Here is an 18,624-nt window from a genome sequence, read left to right as displayed (position 1 = left end):
GGTTCACGAACTAGGACGTGACTACAGTAACCCACAAACATGAACCATCCACAAATGTGAATAGTGGATGTGTACGAGACCTTTTCGTACTGCACTGTTGATGAGTACGCTGGGCTGGGCGAAGAAATACGTCACAGTAGTTACTCGAAGTTAGTTCCGCCGGCAAGCAACAGGATGCGCGTTCTCCTCCTAACAGCTGCAGAGTATCGAATCATACTTATTGGCCTACTATCCTCCTCCTCAACGAACCAGTCATCCTTCCTGCGTTTTGATTTAGAGGAGAGACTCATCCTGTATTTGTATTTGGAATTTGTTTAAGATCCCCAAGAAATTCGAACACTCTTCCCTCGAGTTGTGCGAATAAACGGGGTCGTGCTGACAATAAATCAAGCCTGACATTTGCAACTTTGATGTTTTCCCAGCAGACGAAGAAGAAAATATACAGCAAGAGAGAAAGAAACACGACGTGCAGAGCTCATATCGAACCATAAATATGTAAGCATTCTTATACGCCTCCTTACATACCACCTTGTGGGTGGGGGGCCATAAGAATACATCCGCAATATCGCCTATCTATCGTAAGCGTGGTTTTCAACCACACAGTCCGTAGCGGAGTCTGGCATTGATCCATTTACTAGGGTCCGCACTTAGAACTGTCCTACTTCACTCGCTAGGTCGACTCTTGTTCTATTCGCTTTCTTCGCAACGCTGATTTCAGATGATGCTCCACAAAATTACAGAAATACTATGCGTTACAGTCTATCCTTACAGTACTAAATGTGCTAGGATGACGCTGGGGTTGGGAAGTGTTTTTCCATCCACCATATTCACCGGACTTAAGCCTCTGGCATTCGCTTCCTGACTGTTCCAGAGATTCTGCAGGCAATGGATGGTTCCATCAGAAACATAAATAGAACAGGTGCAACTGCAGGGATCCTACGACTTCCGTATTGCTGGCAACGAGTTGCAAACAATGCTGGTGACTACATCGAAGGACTGTAAATGTTTCACACAGGTATCACTTTTGTCTTTGAAGTATATAAATAGTTGCCACTGTTAAAAGTTACAATCTATGTATTATCTCATCAACACTGATACAAGATACCTTTACAAACCCGTATACTGTACTGTCATGAGTAATGCGTTCCTTTTCTTTTGTGCTGACTACTGGCGAATAAGCCTAATATTGAGACATATGTTGGTAAACCTACCTGTATATAGACCAAGCGTGCAGGTCCTCCGAAGCTGATGGTCCCAGCGGCGGGAGGACTCGGGGGTGTTGATGAGGGTTGGGGTGTGGGTGTGGGTGTGGGTGCGGATGGGGGTGGGGGTGAGGGTGGGGGCTCGGCTCACTGCCGGGTGCAGGGGGAGGCACGGAGTAGCGCCGCTCCATCTCTGAAACAAAACAGACATCTGATTTACATTTTCAGTTTAAGTAAGCTTAGTGAAGGAGTACCAGCCCTCAGATCCAGGCAAAAAACCCTGGCCTGGTCGGGAATCGAACCCGTGGCCTCCGGGTAAGACACCACGGGGCCGGCATAAAATACTATCAGAGTGTATTACAAAATAATTACAAGCAATACTGGGTAGTGATAGTACAGAATCTTGTAGCACAACGTTTTGGTGGCGCAAATGTAATGAGTGGTGCAGCAAATGGAATCCAGAAAAGAATCAATCTACGTAAACATTAAAAGGCGGTCAAATAAAAACGGGTCACCTGCCAAAATGTATAGTAGAATATTTCGAACCTCAAAAGCACAGTTAAGACATTATTATCCAACTGGGTGACGAGAAGTTCACTCCCATTCTTGTGAAACCTGGCGGGCTGTACCCAGTCACACACACCGTCCTCCAACGTAAACCGATGTCCGCGAATGTCTTTCTTCAGCTCGAACATGACGGGAGCTCTGTGTTATGAAGACACGTTACAGAAACTGAGGTGCAACATAAAGTGAAAATATCCGGGCATGTTATCGAACACCATTACGCTCACCCCCACACTGCCAGCTCGTGAGGATTACGCTTCAGAGATTTGGGCGGGAAATTCCTCAACAATATCTCGCAACAGACCAGAACTCTCCCCATGTGATTTTCACATATTTGGGGAGCTGAAGAAAGACATTCGTCGACATAGGTTCATCCAACAAAATAGTAATCAGTGAAAATAATTTGTCTTTTGGTTAACGTTTTTCAACAAAATAATGCCGCACGTTGATTTCACTTTCTATCAATAATTGCAAAAGAGAAATAATGATCCCGTAAAGCTTCAGCACAATTTACAGCACTTGGAGGATTGCATAGCACCTCGTAAAATACGACGGATAGCCGCTTTATCAGGTACCAAAAAGAGGAAAGCTTTGGAAATATGCGACACTCATATCGGAAATCAAACTAAGATTTCAGTTTACGGGACACTTGGTTTCAGCAAACCTGGAAATGTACAGCAGTTCAACTGTTACAAGGACAATTTCCCTGATATGTACCTCAGTGAAATGATTAATGCATGTCCCTTTTTAGAACAACGGAGGTTAGAGAGTGAGCTTCATGTGTCATATGCTAGGCCGGAATGAAGATCAGATTCCGAAGTGCCATTTCTACTTCTAATCTCTGAATATGAACTAGGTAATACCTTTCAAGAAACTGTTAAACTTGGAAATTACTAATCACCATACCAATGTCAACTTACGAAACTGACCTATGTTTTCCAATAATAAAACGAGTAAAAAAATCTTCTTTAGAAATTCCATGACAGAAGAGTCCAGGCAATAGACCATATAGGAACCTTACCCGGAAAAATTCATGGTAGTTCTGGAAATTTTCTTACTTTATGTTTCATCGGTCACTGAATCCGAATTGTTCACTTCCCACCAAAAATTCCCTCCGCAACCACCTACAGTACATTCTGAAAAAAAAAAATGGGATTTAAAACAAATCTTTTTGTGTTCATATTTGGGAAATAATGCCTAGAAATACGAAAAGTTGACAAAATTTGCGATTTAAAAGGTCATATGACATTTTGACGTAGGTGGAACGGGAGGAGGGGCGGAGCGAAAGGAGGGTGCGCGCTCGGAATATGGGGTCTTGACATCTTAGGGCTGCATGCGCTAACCGTAAGTTACGCAGCTCCACTTAACCACTCACGTCGTTTACGTTCGCTCTCCCGTCACTACTCTCCACTTTTGACGGATGTGGCAGTGATCAAATTGATACACGTGAAGCTTGGACATCCGCTGCAGTCAAGCGGAGAAGAAGAATTTAAACTTATCCCGATAAACGGACTCAAATTTGTAATAATTTTTCCTTCTTTTTTTTTTTCAAAAAACTTGTCATTAGTAGAGGAAAGTTTATTTTTACCAGTCCATCACGTAATGTCGTATGCTCCTAATTTTAAGACAAAACATTTTCAGTTTCCACGAAAATATAGGTCCTGACTTGTACAAATGAAATAATACGAACAACAAATACATTTCTGTTCTCCTTTTTTCTTCTTTTCGACTAGACTTGAGCAAAATCCTAAGCTTTGTACTATAAAATCATGTTTCAACTGCCTTGTAACATTACTGCACGTATGCATTTCCTTGGTTTTATCATAAATTCCAAACTTTCATTCATTCAAGGTTTTCAAGTGTTAAGTACTCCTCCCCCCAGCCCCCACCCTACCCACCCACCTCTTCATCATGTCCTTTCTTTTTTTTTTTTTTAGGAAAAGGTAAGGGTTCGGAGACTTCCAGATGCTGAAAAGAAGAATGACCGAGCTCGATAGGTGCAGTCGCTTAAGTGCGGCCAGTATTCAGTAATCGGGAGATAGTGGGTTCGAGCCCCACTGTCGGCAGCCCTGAAGATGGTTTTCCGTGGTTTTCCATTTTCACACCAGGCAAATGCCGGGGCTGTACCTTAATGAAGGCCACGGCCGCTTCCTTCACACTCCTAGGCCTTTCCTATCCCATCATCGCCATAAGACTTATCTGTGTCGGTGCGACGTAAAGCAAATACAGTAGCAAAAAATCCCTGTTTAGCAGTTTCATAAAGAACAGTGTAAGAAAACCCGGTTTAATGTTAAATTATGACAACTAGTTCATACTACCATAACAACATTTTTACCATACCTACCAACTTCCGGTAGGCAGTCGTAAATCCACAAAAAATGGGAGGGTATTTGTTTTGGTAATGGACGGAGCCATCTGGGATGTTATAAAACTTTGCACCTCGGAGCCGAGTAAGATGCAGCCCCTCAACCCCCAGCACTAAACTGCCTTAAACTTGAGGCGGGCGCCAAACACACTGTAGTACGCCTCTTCCGTGGCGCCTGCTTGCTGCTGGATCTATTACATCAAACGTAAAGAACATGGCGTTCCCAAATGAAATAGGAGTCGACCACGTGGCACAGAATGGTAGGGACTCGCCGCATGTCCAAGACTGTAAAACCCTGGTATAAGGTGTTCACTGATACGTTAAGCAACCTCTTGGGTAGATACAATATCCGGTATCTCAGAAGATCGTACAAAGACTGGTATGAAAAAGAAAGAAAGAAAGAAAGAAAGAAAGAAAGAAAGAAAGAAAGAAAGAAAGAAAGAAAGAAAGCAAATGAAACAAGTACAGAACTAAAATAATGGCGTGTAGAGGAAGTGGTTTAAAATACCAAAGGAAGAAGAACGTTCCTTCTTGGACAGTCTGTGACACTACGAATACAGGTAATTGACGTTCCACTCTACTTTCGAAATAACTTGTACAGAAGTGGTTTGCCCTCACATACCTCGATACACACCTGTTAGGCTTGTGCACATCCTTCTCCTTCTACTTTGCCTTTGGAAAATAGCAGAAGGCCGAGCAAATCACAGAATTAATAACAGCATTTCGAACTCGGAGTATTAAATACAGTAGTTACTACGACCACGTTTCATTTACTTATCTATGAAGAAACATGACTGAATGTGAACTACAATTGAGAACAAAGTCCTGAACACACTAACGAAAGGTGACAAACTCTTAAATTTCTTGTGATGTATTTATGTATTTAATTTCAAAAGCTTATCTTATTTACGACGTGTATTTAAAAGAATGGTCTATAATAAATTAACAATGCCTTAACCTTATCCAGGAACTCTAGCTTCTAGGTATCGGTTCAAGTGAAGGCCATTTGAGCGTAGATCCTTATCTCTTAACCACCCATTAGGATCTACAAATCTCCCTCCCAGCTTCCTACATACCCACTCAATAGTCTCATTTAAATCCCCGATCACCTAGTTAGCATTCCACTGATAACAATCTCCGCTCGCTTAAGCTTCTCCCGTGCTGCATTAACCAGATCTCACACATCCCAACTATGCTTTTTTTTCTAGTGGCTTTACTTCGCACCGACACAGATAGGTCTTATGACGATAGGATAGGAAAGGCCTAGGAGTTGGAAGAAACCGGCCGTGGCCTTAATTAAGGTACAGCCCCAGCATTTGCCTGGTGTGAAAATGGGAAACCACTGCAAACCATCTTCAGGGCTGCCGACAGTGGGATTCGAACCCACTATCTCCAGGATGCAAGCACACAGCCACGCGCCCCTAACCGCACGGCCAACTCGCCCGGTCCCAACTATGTTAGTACCTATAGTGCTTGCTTTACGTTGTTGGTACAAACATGGAAAATTACCACGTTCTCTTTACCCTCCTCCTTCCCTTCTACTATCCTCAAAATCTGCCTTAACCTGTAGCACGGAAGGACTGAATTCGATAGATATGGATAGATAGCTAACCTACATGCCATATTGTGGATGCTGAATCTTGAATGATAAACATAATATTGTTTTAAGAAACAAAGCAATGCTATTATCAGCCCAGTACTAGGCTTTTACGGTAGGAGATATGTACCTGTGTTTTTATTTATGTATTTATTTATTTACTGATCTTGCCATATTTTATTACTTCACTTTGGTCTCTCTTAACACCGATAATAGTGGGCGTTATCAATTCTTGAGTGTAGTACACTATGACTCCATATGTTTCGAGCTAAACCCTCAAGAACCAAGCTGTTACAAATTATAACCATATTAACTTACAGTAACTGTGGAGAATTCATCAGTAGTTAAGTTAGTGAAATTTAAGAGGAATAAACGATTATATTATTTACGATACATGGGTGGAGTACTCATGCGACTCCAGAGGTGGTCATGAGTTGAAATCCTTGTTCTGTCATGGTTCGCGGTCAAGACCTCGGCCTTGGAGGTGTGTGTATTATCACCACATCGCCTGGGAATATTTGGCTCGGGACTTATAAATCGGGGTCGTTCAAGAACACCGTCCTCGCATATATCCGTCCTTTCTTTGTGCTTAATTACCATAAAAACAGTTACGAAGTTTCTATGACAGTCCAAAACGGGTTTGAAGATGATGACCGATTGATTAATTCATGTTTCAGTTTAAATGGAACTACAAAGGTGTACACGGTTCAAATAAAAAATGTACAAATAGTTTTGGTTTCCGCCAAAAGTTATCTTTCCACGCGAGTCCCGGCTAACTGAATATTGTGAAATATCAAGTTTAAAAAAATAATATTACGCCAAATACAACCTTTGGTTGAATCTACTCACCTCCCTTTAAACTCATTTTACAACAGCTAGAATACTAATAACAAACACTTCTACGGTAAATTACATCAGAGTTCAATCTTCTTCTTAATCTGTTTACCCTCCACGGTTGGTTTTTTCCTCGGACTCAGCGATCAGCGATGGATCCCACCTCTACCACCTTAAGGGCAGTGTCCTGGAGCGTGAGACATTGGGTCAGGGGATAAACTGGGGAGGATGACCAGTACCTCGCCCAGGTGGTCTGACCTACTATGCTGACCAGGGGCTTGGTGGAGGATGGCGAGATTGGAAGGGATAGACAAGGAAGAGGGAGGGAAGCGGCCGTGGCCTTAAGTTAGGTACCATCCCGGCATTTGCCTGGAGGAGAAGTAGTGGGAAACCAAAACCACTTCCAGGATGGCTGAGGTGGGAATCGAACCCACCTCTACTCAGATGAATTCCCGAGGCTGAGTGGACCCCGTTCCAGCCCTCGTACCACTTTTCAAACTTCGTGGCAGAGCCAGGAATCGAACGCGGGCCTCCGGGGGTGGCAGCTAATCACACTAACCACTACACCACAGAGGCGGACATCACAGTTCAAAAGAGTAAAATATTAGTTGATCCCATTTTATAGTGTGATTAGCTGCCATCCCCAGAGGCCCGGGTTCGATTCCCGGCTCTGCCACGAAATTTGAAATGTAGTATACGAGGCCTGGAACGGGGTCGACTCAGCCTCGGGAAGTCAAATGAGTAGAGTGGGTTTGATTCTCACCTCAGCCATCCTCGAAGTGGTTTTCCGCCGTTTCCCACTTCTCCTCCAGGCAAATGCCGAGATGGTACCTAACTTAAGGCCACCGCCGCTTCCTTCAATCTTCCTTGTCTATACCTTCCAATCTTCCCATCCTCCCACAAGGCCCCTGTTCAGCATAGCAGGTGAGGCCACCTGGGCGAGGTACTGGTCGTCCTTTCCAGTTGTATCTCGCCGGAGGTAATGTAGGTTTTCAATTTTTTACAACTTGGTTTACGTCGCACCAACACAGATAGTTCTTATGGCAACGATGGGACAGGAAGGGGCTAGGAGTGGGAGGGAAGTGGCCGTGGCCTTAATTAAGGTACAGCCCCAGCCAGCATTTGCCTGATGTGAAAATGGGAAACCACGGAAAACCATCTTCAGGGCTGCCGACAGTGGGGTTCGAAACCACTATCTCCCGACTACTGGATACTGGCCGCACTTAAGCGACTGCAGCTATCGAGCTTGACAGGTAGGTTTTCTCTCTGTCACAATTTGGTCGCACAGTATATAGTGGTGATATAATATACAGAGACAGTTTGACAAGACATTCAGGAGAAAGCAGTAGCCCTATGACCTCGGACTTCCCAGACCCTCCGTATACATAGACAGGTATGCAAAATGCGTGAATGTCGGGGAAGACTTGGTCATGCATGAGACGTCAGTGAAGAGAAGTGAAAATTTGTTATGTACGGATATTACTGATATCGCTTGGCATGAGCGCGGTTCAACTACTCGAACACAGCGTCACTTGAAGCTTCATATGGTCTCCACCGTCTTGTATGTGTGTGTGTCTAATTGCATTTTCCTCCCAATCCTTCAGGTAACGGTCACGATGTGCAACTGTACTTTGAATTTGGCCATCCCCACTATTAAATCGATCGTCCTTTTCCACTTTCTTTTACTGGGCGAGTTGACCGTGCGGTTAGGGGCGCGCAGCTGTGATCTTGCATCCGGGAAATAGTGGGTTCGAACCTCACTGTCACCAGTCCTGATGATGGTTTTCCGTGGTTTCCCATTTTCGCACCTTAATTAAGATCACGGCCGCTTCCTTCCCATTCCTAGGTCTGTGCTATCCCATCGTCCATAAAACCTATCTGTGTCGGTGCGACGTAAAGCAAATTGTAAAAGAAATAATCATAATAACTTTCTTTAATTACGGAAATTCTTTCTTCTAGAGAAAGAAGATGCATTTTCTCTTTGACATGGCTTCTTGCTCTCACTCTGAAGACAGAACAATCAATAGTGCATTTTTTAAAGGTTTTTAAGGTTTTCTCACAAAGTACAGTCAGTGGCTTATTACCTGCTCGCACTCCCTTACAAGAGAAGAGCAGGATACTCGTAGTCAGTGGTCAAAAGACCATTATCCACGGCTGCCTCTAGTCATGGCCTGGCCCACACTTTGTAGCAACGTCGCAGAGGTGCTCGCCGTCATTTACATAACTAGAGATACAATCAAGACTCAGGTACTTGTATTTCAAAACAATGATGAATTACTGATGACGTGCATCCCTGCAACACTGTCCTGTAAGTTTAAACTTAATATTTAAGAAGTCTTCTTCTTCTTTATCTGTTTACCCTTCAGGGTCGGTTTTCCCTCAGACACAGAGAGGGATTCCACCTCTACCGCCTCAAAGGTAGTGTCCTGGAGCTTCAGACTCTAGGTCGGTGGATACAACTGGGGAGGATGACCAGTACCGTACCTCGCCCAGGCGGCCTCACCTGCTAGGCAGAACAGGGGCCTTGCGTGGGGATGGGAAGATTGGAAGGGATAGACAAGAAAGAGGGAAGGAAGCGGCCGTGGCTTTAAGTTAGGTACCATCTCGGTATTTACCTGGAGGAGAAGTGGGAAACCACGAAAAACCACTTCCAGGATGGCTGAGGTGGGAATCGAACCCACCTTTAATCAGTTGACCTCCCGAAGCTGAGTGGACCCCGTTCCAGCCCTCGTATCACTTCTCAAATGTCGTGGCAGAGCCGGGAATCGAACCCGGGCCTCCAGAGGTGGTAGCTAATCACACTAACCACTACACTACAGAGGCAGACTATTTAAGAAGTCAATCACAAAAAATACATATCATGACATTAAATACTTCTTTATTTATAAATAACCGTATTATCTCGCCTGATGACCTTGTGACGATGACGCTACCTGTTATTTCCTTTTGTTTTTACACTTGTCTAACAATTATTTCCCAGCGAATGTTTCTGAATACGTGAACACTGTTGTAGAGAACGAAAGTTTTTATGGTGCGCTTTTCAATTTGGAAAGAGTGACAACTTCCTGAATCTATATTCATAAAAATTACATGATTCACCTTCGTATTGTCAGTTATTACACACAATGCTTTTAATCCACATAAAAGTATTTGTCGTAAGATATCTTTAAACACTGTTGCTAAACGTGACTCTGTAGGTTGATTTTAAATAACTATTTGGCTTTCGGTCTTATCGACCATGTGGCCAGCTACAATTTTATATTTTTCGGAAACCTTTCTGGACAGTAATAAAGAATCTTGGGAAGGGAGGGAAAAAGGAAATGAACAGTGTTTTGAGTAATTCAGGTGAACTCATAATAGATCCCAGGGAATCACTGGAGAGGTGGAGGGAATATTTTGAACATCTTCTCAATGTAAAAGGAAATCATCATGGTGGTGTTGCAAACAGCCAAGCCCATGGGGAGGAGGAAAATGATGTTGGTGAAATAATGCTTGAGGAAGTGGAAAGGATAGTAAATAAACTCCATTGTCATAAGGCAGCAGGAATAGATGAAATTAGACCTGAAATGGTGAAGTATAGTGGGAAGGCAGGGATGAAATGGCTTCGTAGAGTAGTAAAATTACCGTGGAGTGTTGGTAAGGTACCTTCAGATTGGACAAAAGCAGTAATTGCACCTACAGCCAAGCAAGGGAACAGGAAGAATTGCAACAACTATCGAGGTATCTCATTGATTAGTATACCAGGCAAAGTATTCACTGGCATCTTGGAAGGGAGGGTGCGATCAGTCGTTGAGAGGAAGTTGGATGAAAACCAGTGTGGTTTCAGACCACAGAGAGGCTGTCAGGATCAGATTTTCAGTATGCGCCAGGTAATTGAAAAATGCTACGAGAGGAATAGGCAGTTGTGTTTATGTTTCGTAGATCTAGAGAAAGCATATGACAGGGTACCGAGGGAAAAGATGTTCGCTGTACTGGGGGACTATGGAATTAAAGGTAGATTATTAAAATCAATCAAAGGCATTTATGTTGACAATTGGGCTTCAATGAGAATTGATGGTAGAATGAGTTCTTGATTCAGGGTACTTACAGGAGTTAGACAAGGCTGTAATCTTTCACCTTTGCTGTTTGTAGTTTACATGGATCATCTGCTGAAAGGTATAAAATGGCAGGGAGGGATTCAGTTAGGTGGAAATGTAGTAAGCAGTTTGGCCTATGCTGACGACTTGGTCTTAATGGCAGACTGTGCCGAAAGTCTACAGTCTAACATCTTGGAACTTGAAAATAGGTGCAATGAGTATGGTATGAAAATTAGCCTCTCGAAGACTAAACTGATGTCAGTAGGTAAGAAATTCAACAGAATTGAATGTCAGATTGGTGATACAAAGCTAGAACAGGTCGATAATTTCAAGTATTTAGGTTGTGTGTTCTCCCAGGATGGTAATATAGTACGTGAGATTGAATCAAGGTGTAGTAAAGCTAATGCAGTGAGCTCGCAGTTGTGATCAGCAGTATTCTGTAAGAAGGAAGTCAGCTCCCAGACGAAACTATCTTTACATCGGTCTGTTTTCAGACCAACTTTGCTTTACGGGAGCAAAAGCTGGGTGGACTCAGGATATCTTATTCATAAGTTAGAAGTAACAGACATGAAAGTAGCAAGAATGATTGCTGGTACAAGCAGGTGGGAACAATGGCAGAGGGAACTCGGAATGAGGAGATAAAGGCTAATTTAGGAATGAACTCGATGGATGAAGCTGTACGCATAAACCGGCTTCGGTGGTGAGGTCATGTGAGGCGAATGGAGGAGGATAGGTTGCCTAGGAGCATAATGGACTGTTATGGAGGGTAAGAGAAGTAGAGGGAGACCAAGACGACGATGGTTAGACTCTGTTTCTAACGATTTAAAGATAAGAGGTATAGAACTAAATGAGGCCACAACACTACTTGCAAATCGAGGATTGTGGCGGCGTTTAGTAAATTCTCAGAGGCTTGCAGACTGAACGCTGAAAGGCATAACAGTCTATAATGATAATGTATGTTAATTAAGAATACACTTGAACTTATCCATTTAAGACGCACACAAACACCCAGGCCGCGAGCCAGAGAAATTAACCAGACGAAGTTAAAATTCCAGACCCGGCCGGGAATAGACCCTTCCCAACCGAACCAAAGGCTACTACGCTGACCATTCAGCCAAGGAGCCGGACCTGTAGGTTAATTGAAAACAGAAATAAGATGTCTTACTTATCTGAAGTGATCAAAGGCAGAAGGAACTAAAATGCTGTTTTAGTCCAGAAAACTCCAAAGAATTGTCCATTTTTATAGTCTACTGTTCATTTTACATGCATATCATCAGCTTGAAGATTCACGGTTCTTTCGCTCTCAGAAAGCTGAACAACATGCTTAAAGAAATGTGTGTTCCCAATTTCTGAAGTAGGAGATACTTTAAAAGAATCGAATAACTTTAGTTTTTCGCCAAGACAGCTGTGGTCCGACTGCCGATCAATATTCAGAATGTTCCCAAAATGTTGGAAGTACGGTATGTAATTGGTGCGTGGTGGTGATGGGGGAGGGGGTTGGGGTGGGTAGTACACCCCGAAACAACACAAAATGTCCCCAGGATTATACATCGTATGGTTTTACGAGTTATGTTTTTTCTGTTATCAACTGGAATGGAAGCTTTCCAAACCAAACCAAACCCCATGGCACTACAGCCCTTGAAGGGCCTTGGCCTACCAAGCGACCGCTGCTCAGCTCGAAGGCCTGCAGATTACGAGGTGTCTTGTGGTCAGCACGACGAATCCTCTCGGTCGTTACTCTTGGCTTTCTAGACCGGGGCCGATATCTCACCGTCAGATAGCTCCTCAATTCTAATCACGTAGGCTGAGTGGACCTCGAGCCAGCCCACAGGTTCAGATAAAAATCCCTGACCTGGCCGGGAATCGAACCCGGGGCCTCCGCATAAGAGGCAGGCACGCTACCCCTACATCACGGGGCCGGCAATGGAAGCTTTAGTTCGTGTTAGTTTTGGAGACAGGAATTTTCTGTTGTAAGGTCTCGTATCATTTAATTTATTTTGTTATATCATCTAATCCTTACGAGTTCGATGTTGCCATTAATGCTTTCACGGTCCGTACTTATAGACATGATACTGTATAGGCTTTTGGGCTTTCTCGTGGACAGTCGGGATTTCTTCTGATGACGCAGAGCACAGTTCTCTGCGAAACGTAAAGAATTTCACCTTATTTTCTTGACACGGCATAAGCCCAAAAGCCTATACAATATCATGTCTATGAGTTCGATGCAGTTTGTTCTTCCTCTATGGCCAAAATAACGTAAGATTTTCTCATTGAAAATCTCATACAAAATTCCCATTACCACTCGAGATACGCTGTTCTGTGGCCCGAAAAATCATCAAATGTGCCATACATTTTTGAAAATTATCGTAGACAAACATGTCTACAGCTACTCCAAGTGGGACATGCCTGGTAGGGCTACTGCCAATAATTCCAGGCTACAACTTGGGAATGTCTGTAATTCGTAAACGATCGAGCATAGAGTGTATTATGTTCATAGGGACACTGCGTGTTATTTTGGGGTGTACTATCCACACCCCGAGTACTTCCTACATTTTTGGAAACACCCTGTTGGCCTATGTGGGATTTAAAAAAATAGTTTACCTCTCAGTGCTTCAGATTCCACACTAAAATGGAGGTCCCGTGGCTGCGATCGCGAAGTTAACTGTCCCTCAAAACAATAAGGTTCTAGCCTATACTTCATTATTTCAGGGATTTGTTGTCACATAGCAGTACTGTATGGCCTTTGTGAACTTGGTTTATGCATGACGACAGATAAAAAGCGATTTGTTCACACAGTATAACGAACAAATTCTTGATGGCATTTCTCTTAATTAAAAGTGTTATTACTGGAGTGAGAAATAATAACTGTAGCAAATCACGAACTTATAAGTAAATAGGGCCTACTTCATTTAATTGGTAGCATATTTCAAAGTTTTAATAAGGACTCTTTCCTAATTAAGGCTAGAGACATGTAGTAGCTAGCAAAAAGTATGGCTGTAATGACAGGTTATTGTGGTATTAACGAGCTATGCACAGTATTCAGTGGTAAATGTTAACGATAATTATTATCCCATTTCAACTTCACGAGAAGACCTAAGAAACATTCCTATGACAAATAACATACAGGTGTCGGTCGCTCTGACTCTGTCACTACGAGACTTCATGATGAAATCCGACGGTTATTTTAAGAACTATAACCGTAAGATATAATTTATTAAATTTAAATTATTGTACAGGATAGAGTTTGCAGGGTGCGAATATTCTGATATACTGTACATGTTTCTTTTCTAATGGTTTAACGTCGCACTAACACATCGAAGGTTTTCGCCGACGCAAGGATGAGAAAAGGCTAGGATTGGGAAGGTAGCGAGCGTGGTCTAAATTAAGGTACCTCGTGTGAAAATGGGAAACCACGGAAAACCATCTTCAGGACTGCCGACGGTGAGACTCGAACCTACCATCTCCCGAATGCGAGTTCATTGCTACGCCACCCTAACCGAGCGGCCAACTCACTCGGTCGCTGATGTACAAATCTACGGTACTTAATTCTGGTAACGCTGTTAATATATTAGAATAGAAAGCAACGTCTTATCTGTACAGGCCATAAAGGTCCTTGGAGGGGTGGAAGTTAGAGGTTTCCACCATCCGTAATCTCCGCACTTGGTCGGGTAGAGTGGTTAGCTCTAAGCCCTTGTATTCGGGAGATAGTGGGTTCGAACCCCACCATCGGCAGAAGATGGTTTTTCGTGGTTTCCCATTTTCACACCAGGCAAGTGCTGCTGCTGTACCCTAATTAAGGCCACGGCCACTTCCTTCCCACTCCCAGCCCTTTCCTATCCTATCGTCTCCATAAGTCCTATCTGTGTCGGTGCGACGTAAAGCCAATTGTAAAAAAAGAATGCTCTACGCCCGGTCACCTTTGCCCCCAGGAATTAACATGGTACTCATTTGTTGTATAGGCTGGGTGAACCTCAGGGTCAAGTGCACCTCCGCATGTTGCAATCTCGTTTCTTAAATTTTTCTACTTACTGACGGGGTATTGAACCCACGTCTTTCCGAGTCAACCGAGCACGCCTTTACCCCCTCGCCCAGGGAGCGCCAACATACAAGAATATGGTGTGAAAATAGAAGAGAAAGACATTTAGACTTCAAATACTGATTCTCAGAATTACTTTCATACATATATTTCGGTAAATTAAAATAACCGAGCAAGTGGCTGCGCGGTTTGGGTCACGTAGCTATCAGCTTGCGTTCGGGAGATGGTGGGTTCAAACCCCACCATCGGCAGCCCTGAAGACGGTTTTCCGTGGTTTCCCATTTTCATACAAGCCCTTCCCTACCCCATCCTCGCAAAATCACCTATCTATGTCAGTGCGACGTAAGGCGAATTGTAAAATATTAAAGATCAATTCGAATGTCTAAAGGCTAATTACAAACTGGGAAGTTGTAGATATTAAAAATGGTTTATGAATGAGATTCGTTTCATTCTTTGCTGTGCATTTATAGGTTTCCGGCGTCGGTGGATTGCGAAAAATAAGTATTACAATAAATGTTTCAAAGAATACAAGAATGAATCGTTTCCATAATGAATCGAGAAGAACGGGTACAGGATGATGATGATGATGATGATGATAATAATAATAATAATAATAATAATAATAATAATAATAATAATAATAATAATAATAATATCTGGTCCATTGAAAACAAGAGAACAATGGAAATTAAGAAGTACTAAGATATATACCAGAACGTAGAAAATGTAACAGAAACAATAAGAAAAAAGGAGATTGCTATTGTTTGGGTACGCGTATAAAATGGATTATAACAGATCGACAAGACAGATATTCAAGTAGCCTATCTCTGGGAGAAAAAGTCAACGAAGAGCTGGATAAAAGAGGTCAGGAAAGATGTAGAAAGAAATAAAATAAGGGAAGAGGAAACTGTAGAAAGAGATTATTTAAATTTTAAGAATGGAAGGATTCCAAGGAAGAATCAAAAGGAAACCCGGTCTAAAGTGGTCTGAGGATTGAGGAATAAAGCATAGTGCAATTGTGAAAGAATACTGGAAAAAACGGAAAAGGAAACAACAAGAAAGGATGAATTGAAATTGGCATGTGGTCATTAGGAAGCCTCATCGTAAATAATAATAATAATAATAATAATAATAATAATAATAATAATAATAATAATAATAATAATAATAATAATAGAAGAAACCATCATGCTAACAAGTTGAAGATAGTTGGGAGATCGATCGAAGTCGGTCTCAGGGATGCAACTAAGGTATTGAGCCTTCGAGGTTGCCTCAAGGTATTTCCTGACTGTTATTTTACGTCTTTGAGCCAAATAAAATAAAAATAAAATAAAATTAAAACTATATTTAAGCCAAATAAAACGTTAAAAACTCTGAGTTTACGTTACCTTCAAGTATGGTTTCCAACATCCAGTTTTGCTTCATAGGAAGGTTTGTACAGTGAATCTTCGGCCGCATTGTGCTTTTCTATTACAATATTATTATTCTATTTATATACACCTAATTTCGTTATCCTGTACTTATTAGGCAGTTTCTTTTCTTGGTCTTTTGCTTTGTTATTTACCAGAAAATTATACTGTATAGAATAAAGTATCCCTAGATCGAAAGACTCAACTTATACTAGGTCAACCGACTAAACTAGAAGTACACGAAAAAAAATATGGATAACGCTGCGAATTATAACTCTATATCCATTTAAAATCATACCGTACAACGCAGTAGCTGTGTGCTTGTGTAACTCAAAACTGACTTTTTAATGGTGTTTTTGACTCATTCACGTCTGAAAATTCTGAACTTGTATGCCTTTGATATTATTTTCAGTGATTAAATCCCATTTAAGGCTTTCACGGCCTCAGATCGAAAAATAACAGCAGTAGACTGGATTATTAGGCCACCTGTGTGTAGCATTTCGCCCCGGTCGTGCCATTTGGGCTCGTTAGTTGGACTGGCACACCTTTCCAAGACACTATTTAGTAGTGGCAGATTGTCAGCAATCTCGCCGAGTTAACACATAAGGACTGCTAAGCTGCTAAAATAAAAATGGTTATACTTTTTTAATGACCTCTTCATTAACGTTCGTAACTAATTATGGTTCTGAAATGGAAATTCATTCACATAGTTTTTTTTGAGTATCCTGCACGCAAATGTATCTATAATATTATCAAACTAGTACGAGTGCTCTGTTTTAACACAAAAATATGTTTTATGTTTTCATATTGAAATTTAATTTTAAATCACTATTATGTAATGATGCAACTAAAGAAAAGTTACAATTCAAAGATGATTTATATTTTCCTCAAGTTATATTAAAGCTATATTGTTAAATTTACATAATCGAAATGTTCTAGTACCGGTACCCCGAAGTAATCTAGTATTTAATTGAGGATCTTAACCCTTAAGTCGTTTATTTCATAAATTACACTGTCTCAACTGATGTCATAAAAGTCCCGAAGTAAAGATCTTTATGCATAATAAATATCTCAAAAAAATAAGAAATGAGAGATTTTCATCTTTCTCCTCACGATGATGCCCGTAACTTAGTTCTGAATGTCTTCTGGATAATTTTTTAATTGATTAGCGTTAAATCTTCTCTACTGTGCATCTCAAGCGTAATATGCTCTAAAAGAAGTTCATACATCACAGCCATATTAATTCACAGAATATTTCCAAACACCGACACACTGTAAGACTCCGCTGTTGACAATCCACCACCTTATATAATTATTCAAAACACTATACATAATCCATCACACTCCAGTACACACTGACAAGCTCCAGACTGAGCACATATGCCGGCCGTTCTTGGGACTAGTGCACTATAATGTAACAACAGGTATGGAAAGTACGCAACTGATATTGACACTGAACATCATCATTTCTCTGTTATTTCACGCTGCTCCTTGTTTTAACACTTTCTTCATAACCACGGTTATTTGGCGCGAGAGCTCTTTATGAACTAATGAAACTAATTGCAGAAAATTACAAAATGCACTTTCATTCTCAGTACAGTAAAGGTGCTCCATCGAAGGAAAGGTAGAGGAGAAGTCCCTGAAGATGTCTTCGAAGATAGTTCGACGTAACCATGCACAGCACAACAGAGGAATCTAACAGCATTTAATCTTGACGTTTGTTGGGGCTAGCTTGTTAAGGATTCCAAAAGTTCCGTTTAATAATAATAATAATAATAATAATAATAATAATAATAATAATAATGTCGTTGATGCTTTCACAGCCAGTACTTATAGACATGATACTGTATAGGCTTTTGGGCGTATGTCGTGTCAAGAACAAAGGTGAAATTCTTTAAAGTTTCGCAGAGAACTGTGCTCTGCGTCATCAGAAGAAAACCTCGACTGACCACTGTCCCGGCGATATATTCTAACTCTCTTCAACTACTATCGATAGCAAGAGAAGCTCGAGTGCCATGCATTACCTTGAAATGTGTTCTTCAACATGCTAACGGCTCTCTTGCAATAACCTCCAGCTGACAAGACCTATCACGTAGCGTCGTTCTTATGGGCTCTCGAAGAAGAATATTTCTAACATGGCGTAGAGTTTCTACGAACTACGTATAGACTACGAAGGTTGGGAAGGAAGAGGAAGAAACCTGGATTAATAATTAAAGTTATGTAATGTTGTTAGTATGGATATTTAATGCTCAGAAAGTTCACATTTCTAAACATCTTCTGAAATGTTGATTAAATCGTCGGATCTGCGAACACAGATGTGATAAATATCGGAGAGAGGGTCTAAATTGGGAAAAAGACTCGCAGCTTGACATATTCTATCATTTTCCTGAGATGAGTTTAAGAAATTGTCGGTAAAAATGATGGCCAAGATAGCCAGCTTGAGTCACGGTAGCAAACTCAGTTGGACACTTACAGTAGTTCAACTCCGTTCTCCTCGTTCTTCTTATACGTCACTAACCGCAGTAAACAAGAAAATATATC

General features: G+C 41.6%; 1 protein-coding gene across 4 annotated transcripts in view; it reads right to left on the bottom strand.

Moving 5' to 3' along the window:
- Nucleotides 1–18,624, bottom strand: part of LOC136858116 (ATP-binding cassette sub-family G member 8) — a 312,642-nt gene that overhangs the window by 117,257 nt on the left and 176,761 nt on the right. For all 4 annotated transcript variants that reach the window (XM_067137421.2, XM_067137423.2, XM_067137422.2 and 1 more), the window contains exon 2: nt 1,212–1,395. In XM_067137421.2, the coding sequence (XP_066993522.2) occupies nt 1,212–1,393 (182 nt within the window). In that variant the 5' untranslated portion in view covers nt 1,394–1,395. The remainder of the gene's footprint in view (nt 1–1,211; nt 1,396–18,624) is intronic.

Source organism: Anabrus simplex, chromosome 1 (assembly GCF_040414725.1).
Source record: "Anabrus simplex isolate iqAnaSimp1 chromosome 1, ASM4041472v1, whole genome shotgun sequence".
Classification (NCBI taxonomy): domain Eukaryota; kingdom Metazoa; phylum Arthropoda; class Insecta; order Orthoptera; family Tettigoniidae; genus Anabrus; species Anabrus simplex.
This window is presented reverse-complemented; position numbering and strand designations above follow the sequence as displayed.